The following is a 27,441-nucleotide window of genomic DNA, read 5'->3' on the forward strand; positions in this document are numbered from 1 at the left end:
TAATAATTAATTATTTACAATTAAGCACACATCTGATCGGAGTGTGAAGGGATCAGTGCGTGACCTGCATGACGTGCAAGAACACATTTAATTTCAGAAATATGAGGAAAACTATTTAACTGACACGCCTATATCACGCGTTGTAGCGACAACGTGAGAATGATCCTTTCGCCGTTGTAGATCAGGCTACTACGGCAGACAACGCCGGCGCGACGGCTGAAGTCTCGATCAGCAGAGCGCAGATCCATTTCCGGTTGCCGTAGCCGCCGCAAAATCCGTCGTTGCTTAAACTCCCTAATGAAATGGCCCAGACTGCAGCTTTAAGCGTTGTTTGGGTGAACTATTTTTGTAAGTTTTGGGATTGGGATTTGGGGTGTTTGATACCTTTTCACCATTTGAGGATGAGCGAGTTCTAAAGAACTGGATGTGTACGACGTGGTTTGTAAATAAAGTCTTTTTCAATGTAGGATCCCGCAGTGCTGTTTTCTTACCATACTGCAGACCAAAATGTATCTCTGAATGGATCAAAGCTGCCATCTTTCACGTCACACGATATACACCCACCAATTAATAACATTAACACGGAGATACACTGCTGCGAACGGACTTCTTAGTGTCTCTTTCCCCGAACTTTAATTGGGCGCTCTCGCGATACTACACGCTCTATGAGCAGTCGCGCGCACGTCGGAAGCGCTGAGTTGGAGGATCATGGCGGAGCGCAGGAGGCATAAAAAACGGATCCAGGTAACACTTTTATTCAACAACATAAATAAACATTGCCTCTGCAGCTATACGGGCAATGAATCAAACCATACGCTGGCTTATGAACTGTTGCATGACATTTGTTAACCACGGCAGCCCCGGTAGCTGTTCACAGGCGGAGAGATGAAGACACACGTTAGCTAGCAGAAGCTAACGTTAGCATTAGCTGTCTAGGCGAAAACAGATGTTTATTTGGAAAAGGAATTTCCCAGTTGTTTATCATTTGGACTGCCAGTGGTAGTTACATCCTGCTCTACAAATGGGAATCGTGTAATCATAATGAATTGCTGGGTAGCGGTATCCCCAGTCGGTTTGCAAGTGCATCCATTTTCATCCTTAATTAACGTTAACTGCTCGCCAAGCTGCGTCAGCTCTAACCATATTCACGCGTCGGACAAGTTTAAATGCCCAGCCTGTGGGGAATTTTACCAAGAAGCCAACAGACTGCATCCTGCTGCACTGTGTCCGTAGCATGCAGTGCAGCTCCAGTGACACAGGCACTCTGATTTATACCCACAGCACAAACGATACAGGTAGCGACGCACTACTTAATGTCAAAATTGGCTCATTCAAGGATAACTGGAACGAACTGAATATATGAAGCATAAACAGTTAAAATTTGGGATCATCAATTCAGTTCAACTCCCAAACTTAATCTCAACCATGAGTTTATAACCTCTGATTCATATGGAAAGTTAATATCTGAAGAGCTGAACGTGCATGGGTTGTTTAGCTCTGTTGTCCATTGGGCATTATGGTAGGATGAGGTCCAAAGTGATGGCTCTGTTTCCAGAAGATACACATTAAGTGGAACACAGGAAGAAATGAGGATGAGCAAATGGACAAAATCACATATCACAATATTTTTGACCAAATACCTTGATACTGATATTGTGACAGTATTGTAAAGATGTCTGTTGATGCTGTCATGACATATTTACATACCTGATATTTTTGCAAAACAGTCACTAGTAATGTGGATCTAATGACCAAGTAGGTAAAGGCAAATAATAAAACCGCTGGAACAGTCAAATAAGTTAATAAAATTGCATCTGTTTTCTATAAAGCAGCCTTCAAAACCAGGAAACGACACCACCTCTGTCATGTCATATCATATTGATATTTCAGTATCTGAAATCTCAAACGATATCCAATTTCATATCATGGCATCAATAATATATTGACGTATCATGCAGCCATAGGAAGAAATATTACAGGTGGTAAATTTTTAATGGAGTCCTTATTGTTTGCTTCTTGTTATTATTTTGGGTGTCCTGTGAGCTCTGCCAAGCTGATAGTGTTTAGATAAACAAGGCATTAAGCAATGCTGAGCTGAACTACTCACTCCATCTGTCATTAAACTAATCTATAGCAATTGCAAGCCAACAAGCCAGCATTATAGTGCTCTCCTCTCGTTAGAATCAGTTCAGTTGCATAACAACACAGACTCCCCTCTCCTTTATGGCTTTACCACAAGCATTTCAGCTGTTACCTTCATGGTTGTGCCTGTCTCCAAGATCACTGCTGTACGTTATGCAACTGTCAGCCCCTTTCTTGACAGGTTCTCCTGATTATTCAAATGCTATCATACTCCGTTGTGTAAGGGTCAGAGAGGGTTACATTTTGTTTAGCCTGTTTTGACAGTGACATTTTATTCTTGCTGAGATTGTTATTTTGATAATGCACATTAAATGGTGATTCTGTTGTTTTTGGTGTGGAGGTCTAGCCAGCTGGCTTCACAGACTGGGGTCCTGGCCAAGGGCCGAGTTGCTCATGGCACTGTGGGCACAAAGAGGTCCAGAGGGTTGCCACTTTTGGCCTTATACATGTCTTACAGCATGAGAAGAGAAAGGTTAATCCCTGTGTCATGTGGACAGGCCAGGTACATCATGCAGGTGGCGACAGGGGGCTTTCCGTGGAGGGGTCTCACATAACCGTGATTGATACCTGCTTCTTTGAACAAAGGGTGTTTTTAGGGCCCCGTCTTCCTCATGTTGCTGGTGCATGCTGGCCAGAGCCAGCTGGGCAGGATAAAGCAGTGTTGAATGTCATTGTGCTGATGCTCTCATTCCCCCTGTGTTGGCATGCAGTCCACCGCCTCTGGCTGGCTGGCAGTGCAGACGTGAGAAGCGAGAACAAGGTAGCGGAGGATTTGGCTGCTGTGCTCACAGAGCGAGACAGATGAACAACCACATGAAACTGGATGTGTCGCTCTGTAAAATGTGAACAAAAATGTACATAATCTTCTGAGTGTGATATGTTGACACATAACAGGTTTTTCTTGAAACAATTTGTTACAGCATCACTTGTTGAAAATATTGTTTGCTTATCTATCAGATATGGTTACAGAACAAACATGATGTTTCCTTACTTCATGTTATTTGAGTCTATCTTTCACAACAGGGCAACACTTGAGTTTTCATTTCAAAACAGAAAGTACAGGCCAGAAAGTGAGTTTTGAAAGCTATAAATTTCACCACATGGTGAAGTAATTGTTGAGTCATCGGTATTGATCAAAAATACTATCAACCCCCCCACATATATTTTAATTGTAATTTTGCGCTAAGGGTCAATAAAAAGGCCAGTAAAAATAACTATTGCATTTTTAAGCATTTATTAATATAAATCAAAAGGCTATTGCCAGTTTCTTGTAATATGTTTTTGCCCAGATCTTGTAAGAGTCACCACACAAGCCTACATCTGTTTTGACATTATGTGTCCTTATTAACTTGTGATGTGGCTAAACACTGACCCATTGGAGGGCTGTCTTCAATTCAGCCCCAGCTTGCAACCCCAGTTTATCACCTGGATGGACTGATTGCAGCTGTGTTTTTGTTTTTTGTGATTGTGTGTGTGTGTGTGTGTGTGTGTGTGTGTGTGTGTGTGTGTGTGTGTGCACGCACGCATGCATGTGCATGTCCATGCAGGAGGTGAGCGAGCCCACCAAGGAGGAGAAGGCAGTGGCCAAGTACCTCCGTTTCAACTGCCCCACCAAGTCCACTAACATGATGGGCCATCGGGTCGACTATTTCATTGGTCAGTGCTCAGCTCTCACCTCGACTCACTTCCTGCCTGTTTAGTTTCACTGCAGCTGCAGGGTGTGCGGCAGAAGGCAGAGTCTGTAGAAATCAAAGACTCCAATACACATCCAGACCAGGTGCAGGGTTCACTGTGAGCTGGAAGAGGACTGCCGAAATTTACACCTTATTAGTTGGCACTTCATCAAATGAAGTGAGCTGTAAGCTGGTTCAGGCAGTCAGCTCGTGTCACTTCGCCATCACATGACCAACACTCGCTCACAACATCTGCATCAAACGCTCCATCCCAGTAAGGTGGCCTATTAACGTGTAAACCACCAAAGCACAGCTACTCACCCTCCACTCCTCTTTGCTGCTGCTCTCTGCTTCCCGGTTGCTGCAGTCTTCAATCCCACCTCTTCCACACCTTCCACCTGTAGGATCTGATTACACGTCCCCCAGTGGGGGTTAAGATACCTACTGCCACTCCCTGTTTCTTTCAGCTTGCTCAGGCACATGATGTGATAAAATCAGAGCCTAGGTAGAACAATTATATTATTCAGTATTTACATTGTTAATGTATTAATAACACATTTATATGAGTTGTCTGACTGAATTACTGCAATTTAAATAAATATATATAGGCAGGGATCCAATGTGGATTGAAACACTGTTTGTTTTGTCGCAGTAAATGATAAAAATGCAGCCAACGGTGAGTGGCATTTACAGTGTCCTCCGTAGGGCTAGCTCAGTGCCATGTTGGCCGAGAACTAATGAGTTCTCAGAAAAATCCTCCTACATAATATTTACATTTATCCATCCACGAATCCATTTGTCAACAACTTTGGTGAACGCTGTTTACGCAGCGGTCGTGGGTGGAATAACTGATATCTGGCAGCTGGTCATTTTCCTCAAAGGGATCTCCTGCAAAGATCATGATATGACATGAGAAGTAGTTACATAGCATGTGCACACACTTTTCAGGATTTCTGATTCAGGACTTCATACCTTGGTAACATGATAATAAATCCTGTGTTAATATGGTTAACCAGGACAGTTGCACCATGATAGTTTTATACAGACCTGTATTTATTGTGTGTAGTTGAATGTCTGTCTCTGTTTCCCTGCATTAGCCTCCAAGGCAGTGGACTGTCTACTTGACTCCAAGTGGGCCAAGGCCAAGAAGGGAGAGGAGGCACTGTTCACCACCAGGGAGTCTGTGCTGGATTACTGCAACAGGTTGGCTCCCTACCACCCTCTGCTAGGCCTCTGCCATTGTAGAAGGACAGAACTCTGCTATAAGAAGGGCTTCAGTATGTCAAAATGAGACAGATTTTTCATGCTGCTGTGGTGCTTTGAGTGACAGTTCTACATTTGCCCCATATCTTTGATTGTCTCAGATATGTTATCTTAGTTGAGGTTCTAATGCTGAAAATGTTTTTAATGACGATATAATCATGTTATCTAAAACAATATAGGCCTACTTGCTTATCTTAGTTTTAGATAATAGTAAGATCCAGTCACAGTGTTTCTTGTAATTTCACATTTTCTTTTGCGATGGTGGTGTTTTTCCTTGCTATGATGGCACACCTCTGGAATACAAAGGAAACACTGTCTGAACGTCTGACCACTACTCTTGTAAAGTGATTACTGTGAAACTGGACGAAAGGAGGTAGAGGTGATTGATGTTTTGTCTATTTTAAGACTTTTTTTTTTCTTAGAGTAACGTAACATTTTGGAGGATGATATCATCATTTATCTTGTGCGATGATGCTCAGTGTACAGTTTGTTTTGAAAATTGATGTTACGGGCCCTCAGGTGGTTTCAGCCACAAAGTTGGCTGTCCAGTCACCGCTTGGAGGCTGATCCAAGGGGGCGATGTAAGCGAGATGCAAAGCAGCAGTATTTTAAAGAACAATGGTAGCATTGTCTGTGTCGATGAAGCAGTGGCCTCTGTTATTTCAGAATTCAAAAGCATTTGCAGTAGAATGAATAATTTCAGTAAAGGCATACATTTGTGTCAGAGAACATCTTTTTGTTGTTCTTCCTACCAGATTCGGTTAGCCTCACCTCACACTTATTGTTCTGTCTCTGTAATTTACATTCTTGGTTCTGTTAATGTGCAAAACTGGGTAAACTTGGTGTTAATAATGACTCAGTGATCATCTATGGAAAATGACTTTCTAAATATCAATATTATTATTGTTAGGATTGTTGTTATCATCAGTATTATTGTTATTTTACTGGTCACAGTATCTTCTGCTGAAAGATCACTATCTTTTTTTTTCTGCCCACTAGTCTGTAATATTAGCAGGTGAATGATAATGGACAAACATGCTCATCTACACTGTATCAAGCATGTGAATAGGGTCACCATGGATGAAGTTCATAAATGGTGAACATTGCTCTTATGTGCTAAGCTACTTAACACTGTTAACCAGCTAACCTAGCTGCACACTGTCTAAATCATATGACTTGTGCATGTGCTGATTGGTTAGAGCTTAATAACAAGGCAGCAATGCCCCAGGGGAAATGGCTCTCAGGGAGGGAGGCCTGACGCCTGGTTTGCAAGACCTTTTGCTTTTGAGATAGAACACTTTACAAATATTAAATAGAAGTTTGTTTGTTTTTTTCTCTGCACGTTGCAAGCATCTCATTTTGATGCACTTATGATTTGAATTTAATTAATGTTTACATCCAGCAGTAATGAGCATTTTGTTCTCCTTCTCCTACAACAGACTCTTAAAGAAGCAGTTCTTTCATCGGGCTCTCAAAGTGATGAAGAAGAAGCCGGAGAAGGAGACCAAGAAAGAGAAAGAAAAAGAAAAGGAGAAAGCCAAGGGTGACAGCAGCAAGGAGGAGGAGAAAAAAGGGAAGAAGGAGAAAGAGAAGAAGAAAGAGTCTGAGGCTGGTGAATCCAAGAAAGAGAAGAGTGTACGTTATGACATATGTTGACATAGCTCTTTACACCAGATTAGAGTTGTCCCAGTAAGATAATGTTATCATGGTGGGAGGCTTGATAAAGCGGAAGTTGATGTTGTCGAAAAGGAGTATTGCAAAACTTTGTTGGTGTAAATGATAGACCCTTGAAATGGTGTACCATTTAATGATATGGGCAGTTTGCCCCAGGGCTAACACTGTGTGTGGAGCACTACATCTTTGCATAGGTAGATTTTTCTGTTAAAAGTCACAACTGTGAGTTCCCCCGAGCTGATCTAAATGTCCTCCTCTCCTGACAGTAAATGGGCCAATATTGACTTTGCAGGTTGCAGGACTATGTAGGTTAAAGTGCATTTGGCAAAAGGCTGATAAGGTTAGTGTGAGGTCCCACTCTTCATCAGCGTGAAGAGAAATTGTCACTGAGTGTCAGCTGAATGGACAAATAATTATATATGTACCACAAGGGTTATAACGGAGGCTTAGATGAGTCAATAATCGCCAATAATCCAGTCTCCAGTTGAATTGATGTTTTTTATTCAGACCTTCTACTAACAATGGCATATCAAGTCAAAGTACACAATAAGTGTAAAAAATAGAATTCCACTCTAGAACGGGAAGATGTGATCTGGGTGAGGAAAAAAATCTATTCAGGTAAAAATCGCGACCCTTATCTTCCACGATTATGAATTGATTGGTTCATTTTTTTTTTTTTCAGCCACCTCGTGGTTTCAGTTTTCAGGCATCTCTGCCATGAGCTCACGGTGCATCATAGTACCGTTAGTGTGGCAAGTCAACTCTGAACAAGTGAGGAAATTAACTCTCTCCACACCCTGTTTCACTTCGAACAACCTGCGACCCTACAGCGTTGATGATAATGAAGGCTTTATCATCAGTTTTTTACTGAGAAAGTGGACTGTAGTAAAATTGACCTAGCATTTGATATTTGCCAGACACTCACTGCTCAAAAGATCCGCAAAACATTTTGCTGATGAGTCAGACCTCCAGTATATATTGTGTAAACATAGTTTTAATCCAAAATGTAAAATTTAGTTAGTGTTTGTTTGATGACTGAAGTGCTTTCTCTCTTGGCGCCACTGGTGGCACATGTAAGTTTTTTTTTTTTTTTTCTTTATTGCAGCAGCACAAATTCTTCTTTTGGTCCCAAATATTAAAGAGGCTCTAATTTGTGATAATAGGATGTGAAATTCAAGCATACTCTAGTTTGGTTCATCGATATGCACCGAGTATTTGGACAAATCATAGATATTAGAAAAATTAGATGGTGTTTGTAAAGTTTTGAAAGTTGTCCCCTGGAGCTTGGATGACTCCAAAATAAATAGGGAATATAAAATGTAAAGCAGGGCATCCAGAGTGAGGTAGAATGAGTGAGCCACTGCACAAGGACACCTCAACAGGAAACTTAGCTCTGTTGCAAGGATTGCACCTGTTACTTTTGGTAAGAAGATGGTCTCTCTAATTGCTAAGCCACACTGCCGTTTGTAGGAGACACATTTTTGACTTGAGTAAAAAAAGTTTAATCATTGTTTTCACAGGATGACAGTCCTGGAACCCCGAAGAAGAAGAAGGAGGTGAAGAAGAAGTTCAAACTGGAGCCCCACGAAGACCAGCTGTTCCTGGATGGAAACGAGGTGAGTAGGCAGAGAAGTGGAGCGATGTGTAGGAGTACAGCCACACACTCCTGATGGTGTGCTCATCAATGTGGAAGGAAAAAAACACTAAAAATGTGTCACATCTCTCTCTCTAGGTGTATGTGTGGATTTACGATCCAGTCCATTTTAAAACTTTTGCCATGGGACTGATACTGGGTGAGTCAAAGGTTGAATGACAGAAGAAATGGTGTTCTGCTAAACAACAACTGAATAGCAGAGTCTGCTACTTGTACTCATTATAGCCCTGTGTGTGTGTGTGTGTGTGTGTGTGTGTGTGTGTGTGTGTGTGTTGCTTCTCCAGTCATTGCAGTAATAGCGGCCACTCTGTTCCCGCTGTGGCCAGCTGAGATGCGTGTAGGAGTGTACTACCTAAGTGTGGCAGCAGGCTGCTTCGTGGCCAGTATATTACTGCTAGCTGTTGGTAAGTACAGACAGTCGCTAAAAATGTTTCACTGCACACCTAGACTTAATGCTACACTGCAACACTGAAGACTTTTTAATACCCACTAATGGTTTTAGTAAATCTGTGTGCATTTTTTTTTTTTTTTTGGCAGTTTCTCTTTCTCTCTTTTTTTCATAGTAATGTCACCCTACCTGCTGTTTTGTGTATAGAAATTGTGACACGTTCAGCAAAGAGACTATTAGAGTTTAGAAATTGCTCACTCACTTATAAAATGGATCTTTCTCATCTGATCTTTGTTGTGTCTTTGTGCTGCCTTTACACCTGCTATGTGTTGCCACATGGGAATAAAGTTGTGTTTTAGCTAATATCAGTGAAATAACCATCCAGAAAATGCAAAAACAGAAGTTTAGGTGCCAGAGCGTTGTATAGCAGTGAAACGGGCAGTCAGGATGCTGTTTGATGCAGAGTGATTATTTTGCTTTGATTGGATTAGCTCAGAGAGAGCACAGTACTCAAGAAGGACTGCGTTTGACAAAAGGTAAAGGTTATACAGACAGGGTGTCCTTAAAGTCTCTTTACAATTTAACAAATTTATCACAAAATCAAATGAATAGACAAATCTGTGGAAATTATTACAAAATGGATTAGATGTTGAAGTTTTTTTTTGCCTTATTTAATACACCTCTGTATGGGCACCATTAGTTGCACGAAGCACATCAAGACGGTACTCGATTTCTTACCATCCTTCACTGACGCAGAGCCTCATCAATCAACAACTTTGATAACCACTGAGTACATAGAACAAATCTGATTAACATATCTCATCAATTGCTTTTGTAATAGATTTTTTAAATTGTAAAGAGACTTTGTGGACACCCTATGTAACACAAAAAGGTAGTGGTCATCTTGAGAGAGATAGCACCTCTTTGATGAAGTTACATTGCCCTCTGTCAGGATACAACATTTTGTGCATTGAACAGAATCTCCATAGCCATTCCAGAAATTGTGCTCTTATAAATATAATGAATGTGAGAACAGAAAATGTGTGTGAACCCTGTAACAAACTAAATAACATGTCCTAGCAAGTTGTAGTTGAAAATTGAACCCCATTGGTTGTCACCTCTCTCTTCAGCCCGCTGCATCCTCTTCTTGATCATCTGGGTGGTGACGGGCGGGCGCCACCACTTCTGGTTCTTACCCAACCTCACAGCAGACGTGGGCTTCATCGACTCATTCAGGCCGCTCTACACCCACGAGTACAAGGGCCCAAGGGCCAACTCCAAGAAGGGCTCGGACAAGTCAGACGACAAGGCGGGGGACAGTGCCGCCTCCACCAAGGCCCAGAAGTCAGACAGCGATGAGAAGTCAGACAGTGAGAAGAAGGACGGGGATGAGGATGAGGACGAGGAGGAGGAAGAGAGCAAAGAGGCGGGGCCTGAGGAGAGCAAAGAAGCTGAGGAGGAGGAGGAGGAGGAGATAGAGGGGACGGCGGCAGAGCGGCAATCGGACACAGACAGCGACCGCAGAGAGGACGAAGGCTCGCAGCACAGCAACGGAAACGACTTTGAGATGATCACCAGAGAGGAGCTGGAGCAGCACACGGAGGAGGAAGAGGAGGATGAGGAGGAGGAGGAGGAGACACAGGAGAGGAAAGAAGGGGGAGCGAGCGAGACTAAGCCCCAGACTGCTGAAACATAAACTCTTTCAAGCCGATCTCTCTCTCGTTCTCCTCCCCGCCCTTCCGCCTGTGCTCCCAGGACCTGCTCCTCCAGTCCCTCTGACCACGCCGAGGCTGTGGAGAGGCTCCCATCTCTTGTCTGTTGAGATCTTCCACTAAACCGTACCGATAGACCAGTACCGGGATAGACACAACGGTGAAAAGAAAACGGCTATGACAATGGAGAGAAAAATGTAAAAGAAGCCTTATGGTGGATGTGATTCCTCCCCTGCCCTGTTATTTATGTGATTAAGTAAAAATGAAATCTGCCACCAGACATGTTCGCCTGAGGAAGTTGTCACCAAAACCCCCATCACACCAACACCCATGGAGGTTTTTTTTTTTGTTGTTGTTGTTGTTATTTTTCTTTGGCTTAGCTCTGTTATTGTCATGAAGTTGCTCTCCCCTGTTAATTCAAAATGACTTGTTATTTATGTCCCATCTTTGGTTTCCTTTGGATGTTTTTTTTTTTTTTTTTTTTGTATCTAAGGTCAAATCCCTGTTTTAAATACAGATAATTGAATTGCTGTCTTCCTAAATTTGCTAATAACGAGGACATAGTGGCATCTCGTTTAGCTGTTGCCCCCCCCAGCCTGTGGTTTCGTCGTCCTCCATGAGTTGGTGCAGTTATGATGTTAAATTGTGCCCGGTGAGCCAGCTATGCCAGGAGCACGCATCACATCCTGTTGAATGCCAGTCAGGCTGATAGCTTTCTCAGGCAGCACTTACACTTTTAGTGAACTGACCAACATTTCCGCTTTGCCACTGAAAACTGAACTTAGTCAAACGGACCAAATCCCCCTAGTTCACCCGAAGGATCCTAAAATCCACGATAGCGCGGCTGGATAGAGCTTTTGAGGAGCAGTCGTATGAGAATCATATGGCTCTTTGAGGTACTTAATATTTTCAGAAATGAGAAATGATGGTTTTTGTATGGCTGATTATGGTCATAGTGCAATTCTCTACACACTTTGAAGTACTTCTAGTTCATGTTTGTTCACAGTGGGACTCAAAACTGAGCAGCTGATACATTTGGCTTAATTTCTTTACAGTTAAAAAACAACAACAAAAAAAGCAGCATCGCTGTTACAGCTGAAAGATGAAAAGTTCACCTGTTAACTTTCTGTCTACAGAGAGAACCAGATATAAAAGAAAACTCTAGTGCCAAACACAACATACAATGTTATGCATGCTGAGTTCATATGGAGAGGCAAGTGTGAGCAACACATTTTGGTACATTTTGTTCATTCATTTTGTAACAGTAGTGTCAAATTCCAAACCTTTCACACGTTTGAAAAGAAAATAAAAAAAGCACAGCACAAGGTTGTTAGTGTCTAGCTAAACAAAGATCTTTGGTCTCAATGAAACCATTTAAGGGTGTACGCACTAGACTCCGATTCACACGCCATCCCGAGCAAACCATGCCCCGTCTAGTTTAGCACAAGCTGTCATGTGTGAAAATGGTGGGCTTGCTTATTGAATCCATTGACCATAACCTTGCTTTGTTGCTTTGCCTTTGCTGGAATTCCAGTCAGGCCCACTGACTAGAGCTGAGTTCCCAGTCTGACACCTTCTGACCCCGCACGGCTGCGGCCCCGGCACCGGGCCCGGCCCCGTCCTGCCCTGGAGGTGGATTAGCACACCCACAGGGGCCGCAGCCCACCGCTGTCCTTCCCTTCATTTACATTATCTTTTGGCTAGAATTGTTTTAGATGCTCTTTTTACTCATAGTGAGGATAATATTTAAGTATAAAAAAATAGAAATGTATCATTTTATATATGAATTCTATTGATATATCAAATATATACATACTTACAGTCCAAGAAATTATGTAACAGCTTGTTCAACTTGAACAGTGTCCTTTTTTGGTCAAAATAGGAATACTTTTTTTTTTTTTTTAATGCTTTTTTTTTTTTTTTTTTTCGTTTTTATTTGATCATCAGTTGGCAAACTCATTCAAGAGTACACTCTTTTTGAGCATGACATCTGGGATTAGAAAACAGTTGGAATATATTGGATGGTTTTGTCATTCTTTATTGTATTTTTACATGTTACACCATGATATTGAATGTGTGAAACATATAACTGTAACTAGATAGATTATGTGTAAAGCATTGCCACATGTTTCTCTCTCTCTAAGAATGATTAATCATTAACTTGAGGTTGGGAAATGAATGGCTTGCATAACAGTGACAACAATTTTCAGTATCCCACTAAATCTGTGGCAAGCTCTCCTTACAGGACGGTGTGACACCAAACAAAAATCAGCTTAAAGTTTGTTTGGTATATTCCACACAGCTGAACTGTACAAAACTGTCCATTAATTTTGTCTAAAACTGAGTCACTGAATTGCCCACCTTGTATTTTCCTCTGGAAAGAGCATGCTTGGTAATTTTCTCAACCTTTAGCCTTGTTTATCAGTTTGTTTCACAATCTCCTGTAATCCCATCGAAGTTTGTAGCTATTTGACTTTTCCAATTCACGCACCATATTGTTGCTCTTGTTTTTTAGTATCCTTTTTTTCCCCAACAGGCACAGTGCATCTCTGTGTCCTGTTGTGTTCTGTTCTGGAGAGAGGTGCCAGTTGCTGTACTCTGAATTTTGGCAAAACTATTTCAAGAAGAAAAAAAAATCTTCAATTGTTCTTGAGTGTTGCACAGTATCAGTCTGTTGTATATTGTAGTATTACTCTCTATGCTGCTGCTTCTCATCGCACATTTCTGGGGGAAAAAAGTGAAAAATGTAAACATCCTTCATGTTTTATCTCTGGTCAAAAGTGTCTTTTGATCACCTAGTTGTCCACGTTTGGATCAATATCATTCTGAAGACTGTCTCATGCAATATTGGAGTATAATTTAATAAATTGGATGTCTGGAAATATATCTGTATCTTATCATTGCAATAAAAATATAGAAAGGATTAGAGTCGTCTCGTATTTGTGTAGCAGTAATTTTTTCCTTTGGACAAGTCTTGGACAAAACTCCTTCGAGCATGTAGACTGTGCATCAAAACATCTGTTTCTTTGTCTTCAGGCAGGATTGAATGTCAAAAAGAAGAAAAGAAAAAGTGTTTGGCCAAGTGTGAGTGAGCGTATCTAGCTTTTTTATTGAAGGTTCAGGAATTACAGAAGTGTTTCATGTCTCTGGATTTGAGTAGTTGGCACCTACCTGGTTGCATGTCAGTAATTAGTGCAAGTAAAACAAGAAAGGGAAAAACATCCAGACATTGCAGCGAAGTCCTAACCTTTTCCTTCGGTGCTTCCATTAGTTTTTCAGACTAGAAGCAGGTACAAAATACACTCACATAGGACACTGTTGGATAAGGCTTCAAGTCATGATTTCTTCTATTTAGTGAAAGGTTATTCTTAAGTACAAAAAGCACACAACTACATCTTTCTCCTGATAAATGACTAAGCCAGCATCTCCTACAATCTGTCCCTGGTAGTGGTTTGTAGTTACAACCTGTAGTAACAGCTTAAAGTATCGACAGAGTCTCATTTCAAAGAAAAGAATGGAAACTGTTAAAGCTTTATTTTTGCACAACTCCCTTCTCTGCACAATTTACATGACAGCCTGACAGCTAAATAGTGGCCCATGTAAAATTCTCTCCATCATTCCATTTTTACTTCTAAAACATGTTTTTGAATAAACGAGTGGCTAAACTCAATATTTTGAATAAAAATGGCAAATGTATGACCTTTGGGCTACTGAGAGAGGCTATCAAAGCACTTAAAAGACGATACATATACTTGTATGATTGTCTAAATGATGACCAATCCTTGAAATGTGGATAAAAATAACATACATTAGTCTGTGGTGGATTCAGTAACCTACAAATAAAGCTTCAGTGGGTTGCCTTAACAAGGCCTTTAATCTCAGCATGGGGCCGATGTTGAGATCATATAAATAGCACATAAATATCTCATTAAATAAATCTCTCCTCCTTAGCAATCCCTAGCATGTATATGTACAAATTTACAATTTAAAAGGCTTAAACTAAGGTTGAGAGAGAAACAGTCCCTTTGGCTTATTTCTGCTGCTTCTGTGTCCCCACCACCCCATATCAGGCATTATGCAGGCTTCTAAAAGCTGAGTGTCAGATAGATGATGAAGTGCTGAAAGTCAGAATAAATGGTTATTGCTCAAGTACTGCTTTAGGTGTCCCTCATCCTTCACATCATAATAAAACCATATATTTTTCATTTCAGTATGAGAAACATGCTTTCTCCCTGCACCCTACTGTCTGTCATTAGTATTGAAAAGCTTGGAATGTAATGAGATGCTCACTCAAAAGCATGACTCAGCATGTATAATACATATGCTCATTGTATCTGCTATTCAAATACTGCTTTGGTTTATTAACACACTGCAATCCAGCGTCTTCAGTGAGTGTTTGCCAGCACTGCCTGGTTAGAAATATTGCCCTGAAACTGAAAGGCCACAGGTTCAATTCAGTCCATATGGCTGTTAACAAGCATGTGTCCTATTGAAATATTTTGGAGCACAACGCTGAACCCCGCCTCTCACTCGATCATTTCAATGGGCATTGAGCAGGTGTGAAAATGTGTGTGGGCGCGCAGCGTCTCAGTTTTCCGTGTCCGAAGAGTCGGACACATCTGCCAGCCGGGCCTGCCTCTTGCGTACGTTCCAGTGTAAACACTGGGCCAGGCTCTCGAACCAGTCGTACACCAGATCATGGCAGCAAATAGAGGGCACCGGGTAGCAGGACGTGGTGATCTTGATGCTGTGGGTAGAGAGGGAGAAAGTTACTGTAATTTGTAAAGCACTAGCAAGGCATACAACCACCAGTGGTGACAGTGATTTTTACCAGTCTCCATGGTGGATCTCTTGTCTCTTCCTGCCGTCAAAAGACACCCAGGCTGTGTTCCGGGCATCAGGGGACAAGGTGATCTGTTTGGGAGACGGGAAGGGGAAAGGCAGTCATTTTCCAGCAGCGGGGCATCATGACTCACAGAGATTATAAAAAGGGCAATAAATGCCACCAAGATAAATGCATGGCATAGTCAGGCAGATCATCATGTTGTCAGACGGGTTAAAATGTAACACCGACTAAACATGCTGTTACTGCAGCAGTAGGAAACTGTGAGATGCAACCCCTCTAACATGACATTAGTGAACTGAAACACTACACACTGATGTTTACCACCCAAGCTGTTCTGTAACTGCTTTATAACAAAGAAAAGCAAACAGACAAGAGCAGCAATAAAGCAGCCAAAGTCAAACACCAGAATTTGGTTGAACAAGGCAAATTTACAGACTCAGTTAGTAGCAATGGAATATTCTTATTATATACCCCGATTTGCAGTAGGGCTGCAGCTATTGACTGTTTTAGTAATGAAGTATTCTACTGATTTGATGACTAGGGGAACAGAATAATTACATTTTATATCATTATAAGAGTCTCGCACTTGAGTCAACAAAAGGGACAGCCAGTGATCACTAGCAGCACGAGAAGAGATGCTCGGTAGTGGAACACACTGGCTGTAGCCATAGATCCCAAAGTTTACACACCGTCTGCTATGTTCTACATGAGCCTACCTCTTCTCACTCTTCGCTTGTGTTTTCTCTCCCTTCCTCCATCTCACTACCATAATATGCCACTTGCACAGACAAACCACGTGTTTGTGTCAAAGTAATTATCGCTTGTGCGCTCCACAGCCCACCGCATAGAATTGTACAGATGAAACAAAGCTTCAAGGCAATTTTTCAATCAAGGGTTTTAGTGATGGAATTATTCAAGTTACTTGATCAATCATTCCAGTCCTACTTTATAGTTTAAGCTGATAGGACATGTATTCTAAGTGCTTAGAGTGTGTGGATGCATGTGTACAATATGTACAATAAGCCTCACTCTTGCATTAGAGTAAAAACCTGCAAGAACACACTGTACCAACCAAAAAAAAGGGTGTGAGGGTCATGTGGTATATTATACTATATATTACAGTAAATATTCTGATTTTAAGTAAAATGTACAAACTGAATGTTGATTTGCAAATGTATGATTTCACAGCTGAATAAACTCTCCTGAATTGGACGACAAAAAAATAAGAATTAAAGTTATATGCATCTTACAAGAATGCAGAGTGTGAGATATGCCCTGCGTTCCAATACTCATACTATCATACTATTTAGTAGGGAAAAAAAGATTTAGTGTGTCCCAATACATAGTATGTCAGATGCAGTATGCCAAGAGTACCAGGATGTTCTACTATATCCAGTCAGATTTCGCAGTATGGATTTCAGCATGCTGCTCTGGCCATTCTGACCCACAATCCTTTGTGCAGCGGACGTTACGTCGCACTGCGTGTACAGGCCACGCCCACATACGGACGACAACAAAACACACATATTGCACAAAACTCGCTCAGTGACCGCAGAAGCGACAGGAAGATAGAAGATAATAAATATAACAGAGGACAGCGCAGTATGAAACAGCACCGGCATTTTGACAACAACATTCAAATTTGCCACTACGGACGGCGGTGGAAGTGAGCGAGAGGGCCGGACTTCAGGGATGATGTACGTAGTGTGTCCCAATAGTATGCATATGCATGCATATTTCATACTGAACTACATACTTTGTAAGGGCAGCTGCAGTACATACTAAAAGTAAAAAGTATAAGTATGCGATTTGGAACGCAGGGTTGATTTCAGTTCGGCTGCATCCCCCTCATTCTTACCATGAGCTCCACGCCAGCAGGGACTACTATGGGTCTGAAGGAGAGTGAGTGTGGGCAGATGGGGGTGACCATGATGGCTGGCACATTGGGGTGGATCATGGAGGCACCTGCTGCTGCTGCATACGCTGTGCTGCCTGTAGGGGTGGACACAATCACACCTAGAGGGGAGAGAGAGAGAGAGGGGTGTGGAGAGAGAGAAAGAGAGAGAGAGAGAGAGAGAGAGAGGGGGACAGACAGACAGACAGATAGAGACAGACAGCCAGAGAAAGAGACAGAGACATAGAGACAGACAGATTATGGAGAGGAATATGGAAAGAGACTGACAATGTTATGTTTTTACTTCCTGTGCTTTATTATGCTTTTATTTATTCTTTTAACCTCTTTGCATAATTTCTAGATGTTCTCTGTATGTTGATTTTTACTTCAGTTTAAGAAAAGACAAAAAAAATGTGATGCAACAAGACAATAAACTGGATCCATTGCCCTCTGTGGTTGGCCTTACCATCTCCCTGCACTGAGGTGATGAGTCGTCCATCCAGGTACAAGTCGACATTTGACAGATAGGAGGAGGGGCCTCGGTCCACCACCACTTCATTCAACACCTGCACACACACACACACACACACACACACACACACATACACACACACACACACACACACACACACACACACACACACACACAGAGACCACAATTAATATAAACATGAGATTACTGTGAAGCCTGCACTGTAGAGTGCAGAGTTGCTCCATGCAGCCACCAAAAAGGCTGGAATAAATTAATACTGTATCATTTTCACTTCAACAGACACAGGCTTACAGGGCATTACAACATGGGGATAGTACAGGCACAAAATGTTGCAGACAAGCAGGGCAGCATACAAATCATGTTCCACACTTCAGTCCAATCACAATTTAACAGACACTGCTACGCAGAGCAGTAAGTGCAGTTCTATGTGTGCAGTGTCTGACGTCAACTGAACACCTGCTGAATGCAGCAGACGTGATGCTACACGAGGTCAAACTAAGGCTCTGAAACAAAAACAAACTATTACTGTCTTTTATCAGTGAGAGAAAAAAGATCCTGGAGAAAGAGTAGAGCTGCACTGAAAATTAGGAAACCCAGTACTGTGTGTGTGTGTGTGTGTGTGTGTGTGTGTGTGTGTGTGTGTGTGTGTGGATGTGTCTGTCTCTGTCTGTGTTTGCATGACTGCAGCACTGTGGCATGTTATTTAGTTACCGAGTGTGTCAGACGAAAAGCGTCAGAGCTCATTAGAGGCTCGGTCGGCATCACTTGCACTGACGCCACCGTCTCCATGGCAACTGGCTCAACAGAACCCCACAACATCCGACTTTCCTATTTTTTTCACCCAGCAGCTTTTATTATGACTGTCGTCATGGCAACCCGGCTGACGCTCACTCGCTCATGCACACAAACACACAGGCTGGTCAAGCAAAGGAAATGTCTGAGTGGACAGCCAAGGCACACACACAGAACAGGTCAGCTTACATCATCTTTCTGGAGCTCAGCAGGGAGACAGCACTCACAAATGACATCATTTACAGGAGTGTAATGAGGAATAAGTAATAAACAGAAAGAACACAATCATGCCGATCCACATCTTGTAGTACTTTGTATTATTCTGAGCTCATACTGCACTCTGGACCTTTCTAACATCATCCAAAGTCCTTGCAAAAGACAGCTGCACTTCACCAAGACAAAAAACAAAAAACACTTGAGGATTTTGCAGATTTATAAAGACAGAAAGACACAGACCAGCAGCTGATTGGCTTGCCAAGCACCTGTCCAACATGTGCCTCCATTTGTGTGCAGATACACACAGCATTCCTCACCTGTTTGACCCCTCTCACTTCATTGCCGTGTCTGTCCTCACCTGTAGCTGCAGGGTGACCCTGCCGGCTTCGCTATTCATGTGTCCGTGAGGAAGGAGCCCGTTGACTTCCTGCTGCTGCTGCTGCTGAGGCTCCTGGCTGTACGGTTGCAGGCTTGTCCTCTGCAGCATGTCCTTCACCACCTTCACCTTCAGACGGCTACGCAGCGTGATGGCCGCATTGCCTGAAAACCCATGCACATACAAACATAAGCCCAAACACGTAGCATTCTTGTACACACACAGTTGCTCTGTGGGTGTAAATTTATTCTCATGATGAGTGACAGAAGGGGGCAGGCGAGCACAAAAATGTAGTAAGCAATTCAGCCGATCTGTACAAGGAAATAGTTACACAACTGGGAAACTACAGATGACACATTACTAATTTGACCTTTAAGGAATCAAGGAGTCTGACGGTTGCAGAGTGTAATCTTTTGTTTACATTAACATGACTACTACTACAGGTGTAATATATGAGCCTGTACTTACCTTCAAATACTTTTGCCACTTCAGTCTTGTATGACTCAAACTTGAAGGGTGTCAGGAAACCCAGAGAACCAAGGTGGAATGCCATAACTGGAGGGACACTGCCCTGCAAAAGAAAGAGGAATACCACCCAGCCTTAAATCATGTCCCCTCTCACCCAAGGACCATCACTGTGTCCCATCATAACCTGAAATTCCTCTCTTTTCCAAATACTGCTCTCAATATTAAGATTCTACAAATTTGGCATTAGAAGATTTTTTTTAAACCATGGTGTTTTCAAATAAATCAAGTAAATAAATATATATATATATATATATATATATATATATATATATAAACCCCACTGTAGCAATCTGATTTCTTCATGTTTAAGAATGAAGAGTCTTCAAACAAAGTTCAAATACTGTCACAAATGATCTGGATCTCATCCTGAATATGCCGCATGAAGTGGCACTTATTGAAAAGATCAAATTGTTGAAATTAGTGTTAGAGAATTCCCTGACTTGAAAAATCTAAGATTTAAGTACACCACCTTCTTCACAAATTTAAATTCCTTGTTATATCCCAGTCTCTAATGGTCAGAGTAGATTCAGAAAGTTCATATTACAACATAAACAGGTGAGCATTAACTGAGGTCAATGTGTGAATTGCAAGAGGCCTCAGTGAAATGAAAGATAAAAAAAAAAAAAAAAAAAAATTACACCACATGCAAAACCCATGTGTCATCTTGAGTAAATCTTCAAACCTGTTAGTCCCCAGAGAAGTTAGATGTTCATCTATATACAAGATTTAAGGTATGAAAGGGCCATACAGCCCATGAACACACTTGCAGCCCATCTCTGCTCTAGTGTTTGACCAAAAGTGTTTGACCAAACAGGGACCAAATAACATAGACAGTATTGTCTCATGTACATGAACTGGTCAATTTTTTATCTATTTAGAGTGGCATTATTCAGGTGTCCTTGAGGAAGAGGGTGAGGCCCCACTTGCTCACCAACTGTTAAATTGCTCTGGACTGTAATACCGAGTTAATGCCTAAAATGAAAATCCCATAAAATACCAGTCCTCTGAGATGCAGATCATGGAATTAATATCCACAAGATCAGACTTGGCTTTGTATTTTTAATAAACATTTATGACAAGCCAAAATGCAAAAGCATGGTGTATTATCTACTATAAACTGGGCTACAGAAAATAATTCAAGCAACTTGAGATTAAATAGTATAGCTGTAACAATCAACCAGTCAGAGGAAGGAGGCTACTGATTTTATCAGCTTTGAGAGATAAAATCAGTGGCCTAAAATCAGCCTGCTTTGAATGACTGATTTTATCAGCTTAGGCTGGCAAAATCACTCAGAGCTTCACTGTGATTACCTGGAAGAGAGAGGAGGCATAGAGCAGAGTCCCATCTCCTCCCAGACAGATGATCAAATCTATGCAGTCAGAGATATCATCATAGCCTGTTGTTGAATAAAAACAAAATATAGTCAACATAGTCAACTGATTCAACTTATTCATACTATTACATTACCTAAAAAAGGCAAAACAAGTCACTCAAAATACAAAAAGCAAAAATACTCCTAGTATTATTGTTCCAGAATTTGGTCAAAAGCGGAGAAAATGTCCTCAAGGCAGCCTGTGAATGTGCCCAATTACTGTTGCATCCAAGTATAAAGGTTTCTGGAAAGATATAAACCATGCCCAATGATCAATGATAGACCCATCTAAACAGAGAGAAAAGGCAATGGTTTTAAAACAGCTCATGCGTCAACTTGAGCTCATGTGTCAACTTTTTTTTCTTAATCTCCTGCAGCAACTATATACTTTAGTATTAGCAAGAAAGTGCAAGTCGAGCTCTGTGGAATCTTCACATTTGAAAACAATTTCAAAATGGACAGAAAACAGGGTTATCATGACTGGCAAGTTTCAATATCGACAGAAGTGAAAACCTGCAAGGAGCACTTCCACAGAACCAGTGTGATCATAACTGAAATTTTGTGGTTCAGTGTCATTTCCCTTCCGTGTACTTTCTGGCATATAACTGTGACATGATTTCAAGACATGTGAAAATGAGGACTTGTAGGAATGTTACCTTCTCTGAAGGTGCAGAGTTGATTGCGAATGGAGCCGAAGGCCTCATCCTTTGACAGGCTGGTATCATCAACCACTCTGCGCTCCACATACACCATCATCTGCTTCTCCTGGGACACAGACACATTTTAGCAGAAACAGCCAAAACAAATGAACTCATCTTTCAGTGGTGAGCATTTCAAAATGGAGATGAGCTTATAGAGAACATGTGTGTGGATTACAAGAAACCGCACAGCACCAGCTCCTCAGCTTTGACTCTCAGTGCAAAAGGCACAACTAAAAAAAAAGCTTGTATTGAGCCTAGGAAGGCACAGGATGCTGTAACCACATCCTGACAAAGGAACAATTGGAAACTTTCACCTAGATGCCTCAACTGCTCCTGTTGTCTGAGACCCATTATATGCTTTTGTTTTGTTTTTAACACAATATGAAAAATTCAGTAATAGTTTTAGTTCTAGAACAAAATAATGTTCTGAGATATAATTTCTTTATCATACATTCAACGTAGCATAGCAAGAGCTTAAGTTTTTAAACAAGGGCAAAATTATATTAGATGACAGTCAATTACAATTTTCCAATCACTTGGAAATTGCAAGAGACATTTCATTTATGATGTGCATGAGGTATTTGGCAACCAGCATTTCAAGAACTTTCTCAACAAAATGATTTTGAAACCGTAAGGTAGGGATGTTTTGTAAGTAAGTGAGTAAAATTTATTTATATAGCGCTTTATTTATAAATGACAGAAAAAACAAAGGAAACCAGTAAAAACTATAAAAACACAGAAGACAAATAAAAACATTAAAAAAACACAAAACATACTTATCAAAAGACAGTGACAGTCAGAACATGGTTGGTTTACGACCTTTCAGGAAAAGCTTGCCTGTACAAGTATGTTTTAAGTTCCTTTTTAAACATGTCCACAGTAGCGGAGACTCTCAGGTCCTGTGGAAGAGCATTCCACAGCCTGGGAGCAACACACTGAAAAGCTCTGTCACCCTTGGTTTTTAGCCTGGTACAAGGCACAACCAATAGACCCCAGTCTACAGACCTAAGAGACCTGTTGGGTACATGAGGGTGCAGCAGGTCACACACGTACTCTGGTGCCTGACCATGGGGAGCTCTATAAATCAAAACAAGGACTTTAAAATGGATTCTATAACTAACAGGAAGCCAGTGCAACGAGGCCAGAATGGGGCTGATATGGCAGCTCTTCCGAGATTTTGTCAGTAGCCCAGCCGCAGCGTTCTGTGCCGGCTGCAGGCGGTTGATGGCAGCCTTACTGAGAAAGGTGAACACAGAGTTGCAGTAGTCAAGCCGTGATGATACAAATGAATGAACAATCATTTCAAGTGCAGCTTGTGGCACAACAGTTCTCAGTTTTGCAATGTTTTTAAGATGAAAAAAGCAGGTGCGTGTCAAAGTGTTGATGTGTTTATCAAAGGTCATGACATGATCAAAAATGACACCAAGGAACATGCATTTAAGCTGAGGAATCCAACACTGCACTTCACCTTAGAAACAGTGCTGTCAGGAGCAAAAATGAGGACTTCAGTTTTATCTGAATTTAACTGAAGGAAATTGTCAGCCAGCCAGACCTTAATGGCTGACAAACAATCATGCAGCACATTCAGACTGTTGGTCTTGTCAGGTTTAAAAGAACACTAACTGAATATCATCTGCATACATATGATAAGACACACCTGGCTGGAACTGGCTGATAATTTCTTCCAGAGGCAGCATATACAGTGCAAACAAAATGGGGCCCAAAACCGACCCCTGAGACACCCCACAGGAAAGGGAGGCAGACTTAGATATAAAAGTGCCAGCAGCTACAGAAAAGGTTCTGCCTGATAGGTACGAAGCAAACCAGTTGAGGGCACTGCCTGAGATGCCTACATGGTCTCTGAGCCTGTCTAAAAGGATTCTATGATCCACAGTGTCAAATGCTGCACTGCGATCAAGCAGCACCAGAACAGTACATTTTCCAGAGTCAGACGCCATCAATTATATCATTAGATATAGATATCATTAGATACCTTGAGAAGAGCTGTTTCAGTTGAATGGCTCTTAACGATAACCGTACTGGAATTTGTCAAAAATCTTGTGCTGATTCAGAGCACTGACAAGCTGGTTAGCTACAATTTTCTCCAAGATCTTGGAAACAAAAGGCAGCTTGGATATAGGCCTGAAATTGTTTGGTAGAAAGGGGTCCAGATTGGGCTTTTTAAGAGGCTGAACAACAGCCTGTTTGAAATAGGATGACACCAGGCTGAAATTGAGTATCACACTTAAAAGTTTCATTCTTAGTAAAGTGGAGGAATAAAGTGAAAGAGGAGTTCACTGCACTTCAGCCAGTTATTGGTCATGTATGCAGAACATGTGCTTCAAGCAGCCAGAAGCATAACCAGAAACAAGAAGAGTTCACTGCACTACAAGGTCATAAGTAGCCTTTATTCATAGGTGCAAATCAAAACAGTCTGTATGCCACCAGTGTCTTCATCAGAGGTGTTCAGACTCTGATGAAGATGCCAATGTTAAAATGTTAGTGGTTTTTGGTTAAAAGATTATGTATGACCATGTGTTCCAGTGATCTCTTTTTGTTTATGATATCAGTGCATCCCTGCTAAATGGCTCTCTGTCGAGAGCAGGCTTCAATGGGACATGAGACGTGCCTGTTCAAATTCTAGCTGCTTCTGTAAACTTTAGCCCATTATCACAACACCAATCAATACTTTATTTATTTAGTGGCCATTAGAAATACCCTTCAAACACAGTGCCAAGTTTTGGAAAAATTGGCAGGGCAAAAGCTGTTCAGGTCTGCTCGCAGAATTAAGAGGCCAAGATCTTATCTATATTATGTAAGGTAATCAAACTGAGTCAGCCTCCTTATTTTCCCAAATCAACATCAAAGACATATGCTTTTGCATACATGCAGTACCTCTACTAGAAACCTGCAGAGCTCTTTGAAGGGCTCCACCAGGCTCTCATCTCGGATCTTCCTGATGACGAGCACGTTGACCGGAGGTTTGTTCCAGGTGAGCCGCTGGCTGGCTGGGTCCTGGATGTGCCTGGAACATTGAAACACAGATATACACAGACACACATGCTCAGACACACACCACTACTGCCAGACAATAGCCTAGTACACAGAAACACAGATTTACAAAAGCTACAGACCAAACATGTACTTAACACGATTCTGAACATGTTAAATGTTACATTGTCACACTGTATCCATGTTTTAGTTTTCTTTCTAGCTCTTGAATGGTTCCAAAGTACGTCCAACGTTACTAGAAAATTCCGACATAATTCTAACACAGCAGCAGTCAACCATTAACAGTCATTACATGAGTAGTCAATGTTTGTAAGAATAAGGTGCAAACTCCGAGCATAGTTTAATCAGAGCCCTAAATATAGTCTCTCATTCTCGTATTTACCGTTTGACTCTCTCTTCTTTTGAGTGGTGGATAACAGGCATTGCGCATATAATGAGTGTGTTTTCAGATCAGATCCAAGGGAACTCTGATACACTCTAAATGACCAAGTTACAATCTGAATCTGCTGTGCACCATCCCATCTCATTCAACATCCAATCACAGCCTAGCATTCTTGTTTTATCTTATCTTGCAGAGCCAAGTTACACAAGCTTCTGTGTCAATGTCCCAAAGAAACAAACCAGAAAGTATCCCTCTCTTACATTCCACACCCATAAGCTTACATGACTGAAGTCGGGTTGGGAAGAATACAGGCTTTGGGTCCAAAGTGAGTGGCTGGATACGGTCCATGAAGAAAGTGGGCTCTCCTGTGAGGGGAAGAACAGGAAGACTAGTCAAGACAATATTACTCAGTCACCACCTCATTTCCAGGGCAGCAGAGCTGTGCCAGCGGCGCAGCTGACCAGCTGGCAACCTGCAGCACTTAGCAAACCTCTTAGGAGAGCTTTCCGCCGTGTCGATCGCCGAGCCAGACGGTTCCGGGTGTTCGTGTTGGCTTGGCAACCTCCGCCGCTCGCTCTCCTGAAGCATCTGTTCATGACCACCCCCCCTTCGTTGCGACCTCTTTCCCTCACGCCGTCTCCTTGGTGACTTGGATGGGTGCTCCTGGTACTTGGAGGGCCTGGCTGACTCTGACACCTGCCCTGGGTGCCCTGAGGGCTGTACCATTCCCCTCCCTGGCATAGCTAGGCTGGGCTGAGATCCCTGACCAGTCTCCAGATTCTCCATTCTGCGGGAAAGCAACCCTACATGTTAAAAAGTTATTCAATCACTCATTGAAAACACAACTCTATGAAGTGGTGTTATGAATGTTAAAAAGTAATTCATTAACCATTAAACATGTGCTGTTGTTTTTTGTTTTTGTTTTTTTTCTGTACAGTGTTTTATTATTTGTGTGAGAACCTGATTGTTGAGTAGTAAGCTCTATGTGGGCTTGTTCTCTGTCAAGTCCTTTGAGACCAAGCTGTAATATAGCTGTAATCTACAGCTATATAAACACACCTCACTCAACTTGATTAAAGTTACAATTGTCCTACATGTTCTTGTTTCCATACACAAATGTGTAAGAGCTGTTTATGACTGAAATTATTTCGTGTAACGCTACCTAGTACAGACACAACACGACTTAAAAAATATCTCACTTTGCTTCTGTGCCACAAAACACAGCCAGTGCAGCACTAAATGCACGAAACCAACACTTTAACCATACAAGACTGGAGCTGGGACTCTGTTTAACTTGACAGCAATTAAGTAAAAACAATTCAAGCCACGTTGTCTCTTTCGTCTGAGAGTGATACACACTGACCTTGGACTGAGCTTGTGTGAGACTGAAACCGCTTTCGTACAACAAAGATCATAAGATATCCCATTGATTGTCAGTGAAACAAATGAATAAGCACATAAAGAGCGAGTCCATGAGAGAGCTGTCTGGTTTATCGCGTTTTAGCCTGAGACTGTCACAACTCTCAACTACGGCTAATTTGTTGACAGCTAGCTAGCATTAGCTAACCCGTTAGAATCACTCTAAAAATATAAACAAGCTTTACTTCCTCGAAAGTGAGCAAAGACACGTGTATTGCTAGTTCATATAGACACGGTTAAAGCGAGTGCTTGAACCCTACCAAATTAGTGTTAAAGCGACTGTCAACACACTAACATTGTTGTCAGTTTCTCAAAATCACATTACAAAACGCTGCAATGTTGTTTCCGTTGGTCCGTTGCTCACGTCACGAGCATCAGAGTGACACCCGTTTACGCAGGATGGGAAAGTCGGTCACAGGAACAGCGCCACGTTTCCCCTGCTGGTCAAACCTAGAACAACATCCCATCAGGACAAACCAGGAAAGTCCACGATGCAAGGGCTGACTAAAATCATACATACATAATCCTGAATTAATTCAAAGGATTTTTTTTAAGTGTTTACAGCTTGATTGCTATTGTGTTATAGTCACTCTTGACTATTTATTTCAGTGGGATAATTAAAAGCAACATCATCCCTCTGTTTTAAAGTTGAGAAGAGTCTCTAAATGAAAGCATGTGGAGGAACATAGACAAAAGAAAGCCTTTACAGTCATTGCACAAGTACAACAACATTATTTTCTCTTGGAAACCACCCTGTGGTTGTCTGAATCCCAGCTGGAAAAAAAATCTGTTGGGATTAATGCTGGATCAAAACCTGATAGTTTATGACAGCCCAGTGTTTGAGAATAAATTAAGAGGAATAAATCAGTTGACGTTGGCTTTCATTCAATGACAGCTCAATTC

The 27,441-nt window shown here is 41.6% G+C and overlaps 2 protein-coding genes across 5 annotated transcripts; one reads left to right on the forward strand and one right to left on the reverse strand.

The window, feature by feature from the left end:
- Nucleotides 1–647: 647 nt before the first annotated feature.
- sec62 (SEC62 homolog, preprotein translocation factor) lies at nt 648–13,430 on the forward strand. Its single transcript, XM_030073666.1, has 8 exons — nt 648–744; nt 3,690–3,798; nt 4,913–5,018; nt 6,518–6,713; nt 8,273–8,368; nt 8,485–8,545; nt 8,691–8,810; nt 9,925–13,430. Exons 1-8 carry the CDS (start codon nt 709–711, stop codon nt 10,488–10,490), a joined length of 1,290 nt encoding a protein of 429 aa, XP_029929526.1. The 5' UTR covers nt 648–708; the 3' UTR covers nt 10,491–13,430.
- Nucleotides 13,431–14,018: 588 nt separating this feature from the next.
- nadkb (NAD kinase b) lies at nt 14,019–26,927 on the reverse strand. Of its 4 annotated transcripts, none has more exons than XM_030074950.1 (12): nt 26,834–26,927; nt 25,610–25,906; nt 25,401–25,484; nt 24,621–24,750; nt 21,681–21,789; nt 20,963–21,048; nt 19,592–19,694; nt 19,106–19,287; nt 17,713–17,812; nt 17,211–17,368; nt 15,338–15,420; nt 14,019–15,253 (listed from the first exon to the last, which is right to left on the reverse strand). In XM_030074950.1, the coding sequence occupies exons 2-12, from the start codon at nt 25,903–25,905 to the stop codon at nt 15,094–15,096; spliced, it is 1,491 nt and encodes a 496-aa protein (XP_029930810.1). In that variant the 5' UTR covers nt 25,906; nt 26,834–26,927; the 3' UTR covers nt 14,019–15,093. The 4 variants fall into 4 exon arrangements, with proteins under 4 accessions (XP_029930810.1, XP_029930809.1, XP_029930808.1 ...); XM_030074949.1 differs by having other exon boundaries at nt 26,799–26,906; XM_030074948.1 differs by having other exon boundaries at nt 26,483–26,906.
- Between the last annotated feature and the right edge of the window lie 514 nt (nt 26,928–27,441).

Source organism: Myripristis murdjan, chromosome 17 (genome assembly GCF_902150065.1).
Source record: "Myripristis murdjan chromosome 17, fMyrMur1.1, whole genome shotgun sequence".
NCBI lineage: Eukaryota > Metazoa > Chordata > Actinopteri > Holocentriformes > Holocentridae > Myripristis > Myripristis murdjan.

What these genes read in the sequence shown, in the direction of transcription:
- sec62 (XM_030073666.1), top strand. Translation starts at nt 709, where the DNA reads ATGGCGGAGCGCAGGAGGCATAAAAAACGGATCCAG. An exon ending in GGCATAAAAAACGGATCCAG is followed by an intron (nt 745 to 3,689) that starts GTAACACTTTTA and finishes ATGTCCATGCAG; the next exon opens with GAGGTGAGCGAGCCCACCAA. An exon ending in GTGCTGGATTACTGCAACAG is followed by an intron (nt 5,019 to 6,517) that starts GTTGGCTCCCTA and finishes CTCCTACAACAG; the next exon opens with ACTCTTAAAGAAGCAGTTCT.
- nadkb (XM_030074947.1), bottom strand. Translation starts at nt 26,546, where the DNA reads ATGGGATATCTTATGATCTTTGTTGTACGAAAGCGGTTTCAGTCTCAC. An exon ending in AGTGGCAAAAGTATTTGAAG is followed by an intron (nt 19,288 to 19,591) that starts GTAAGTACAGGC and finishes ATGGGTTTTCAG; the next exon opens with GCAATGCGGCCATCACGCTG. An exon ending in GAGATCCACCATGGAGACTG is followed by an intron (nt 15,254 to 15,337) that starts GTAAAAATCACT and finishes CTCTACCCACAG; the next exon opens with CATCAAGATCACCACGTCCT.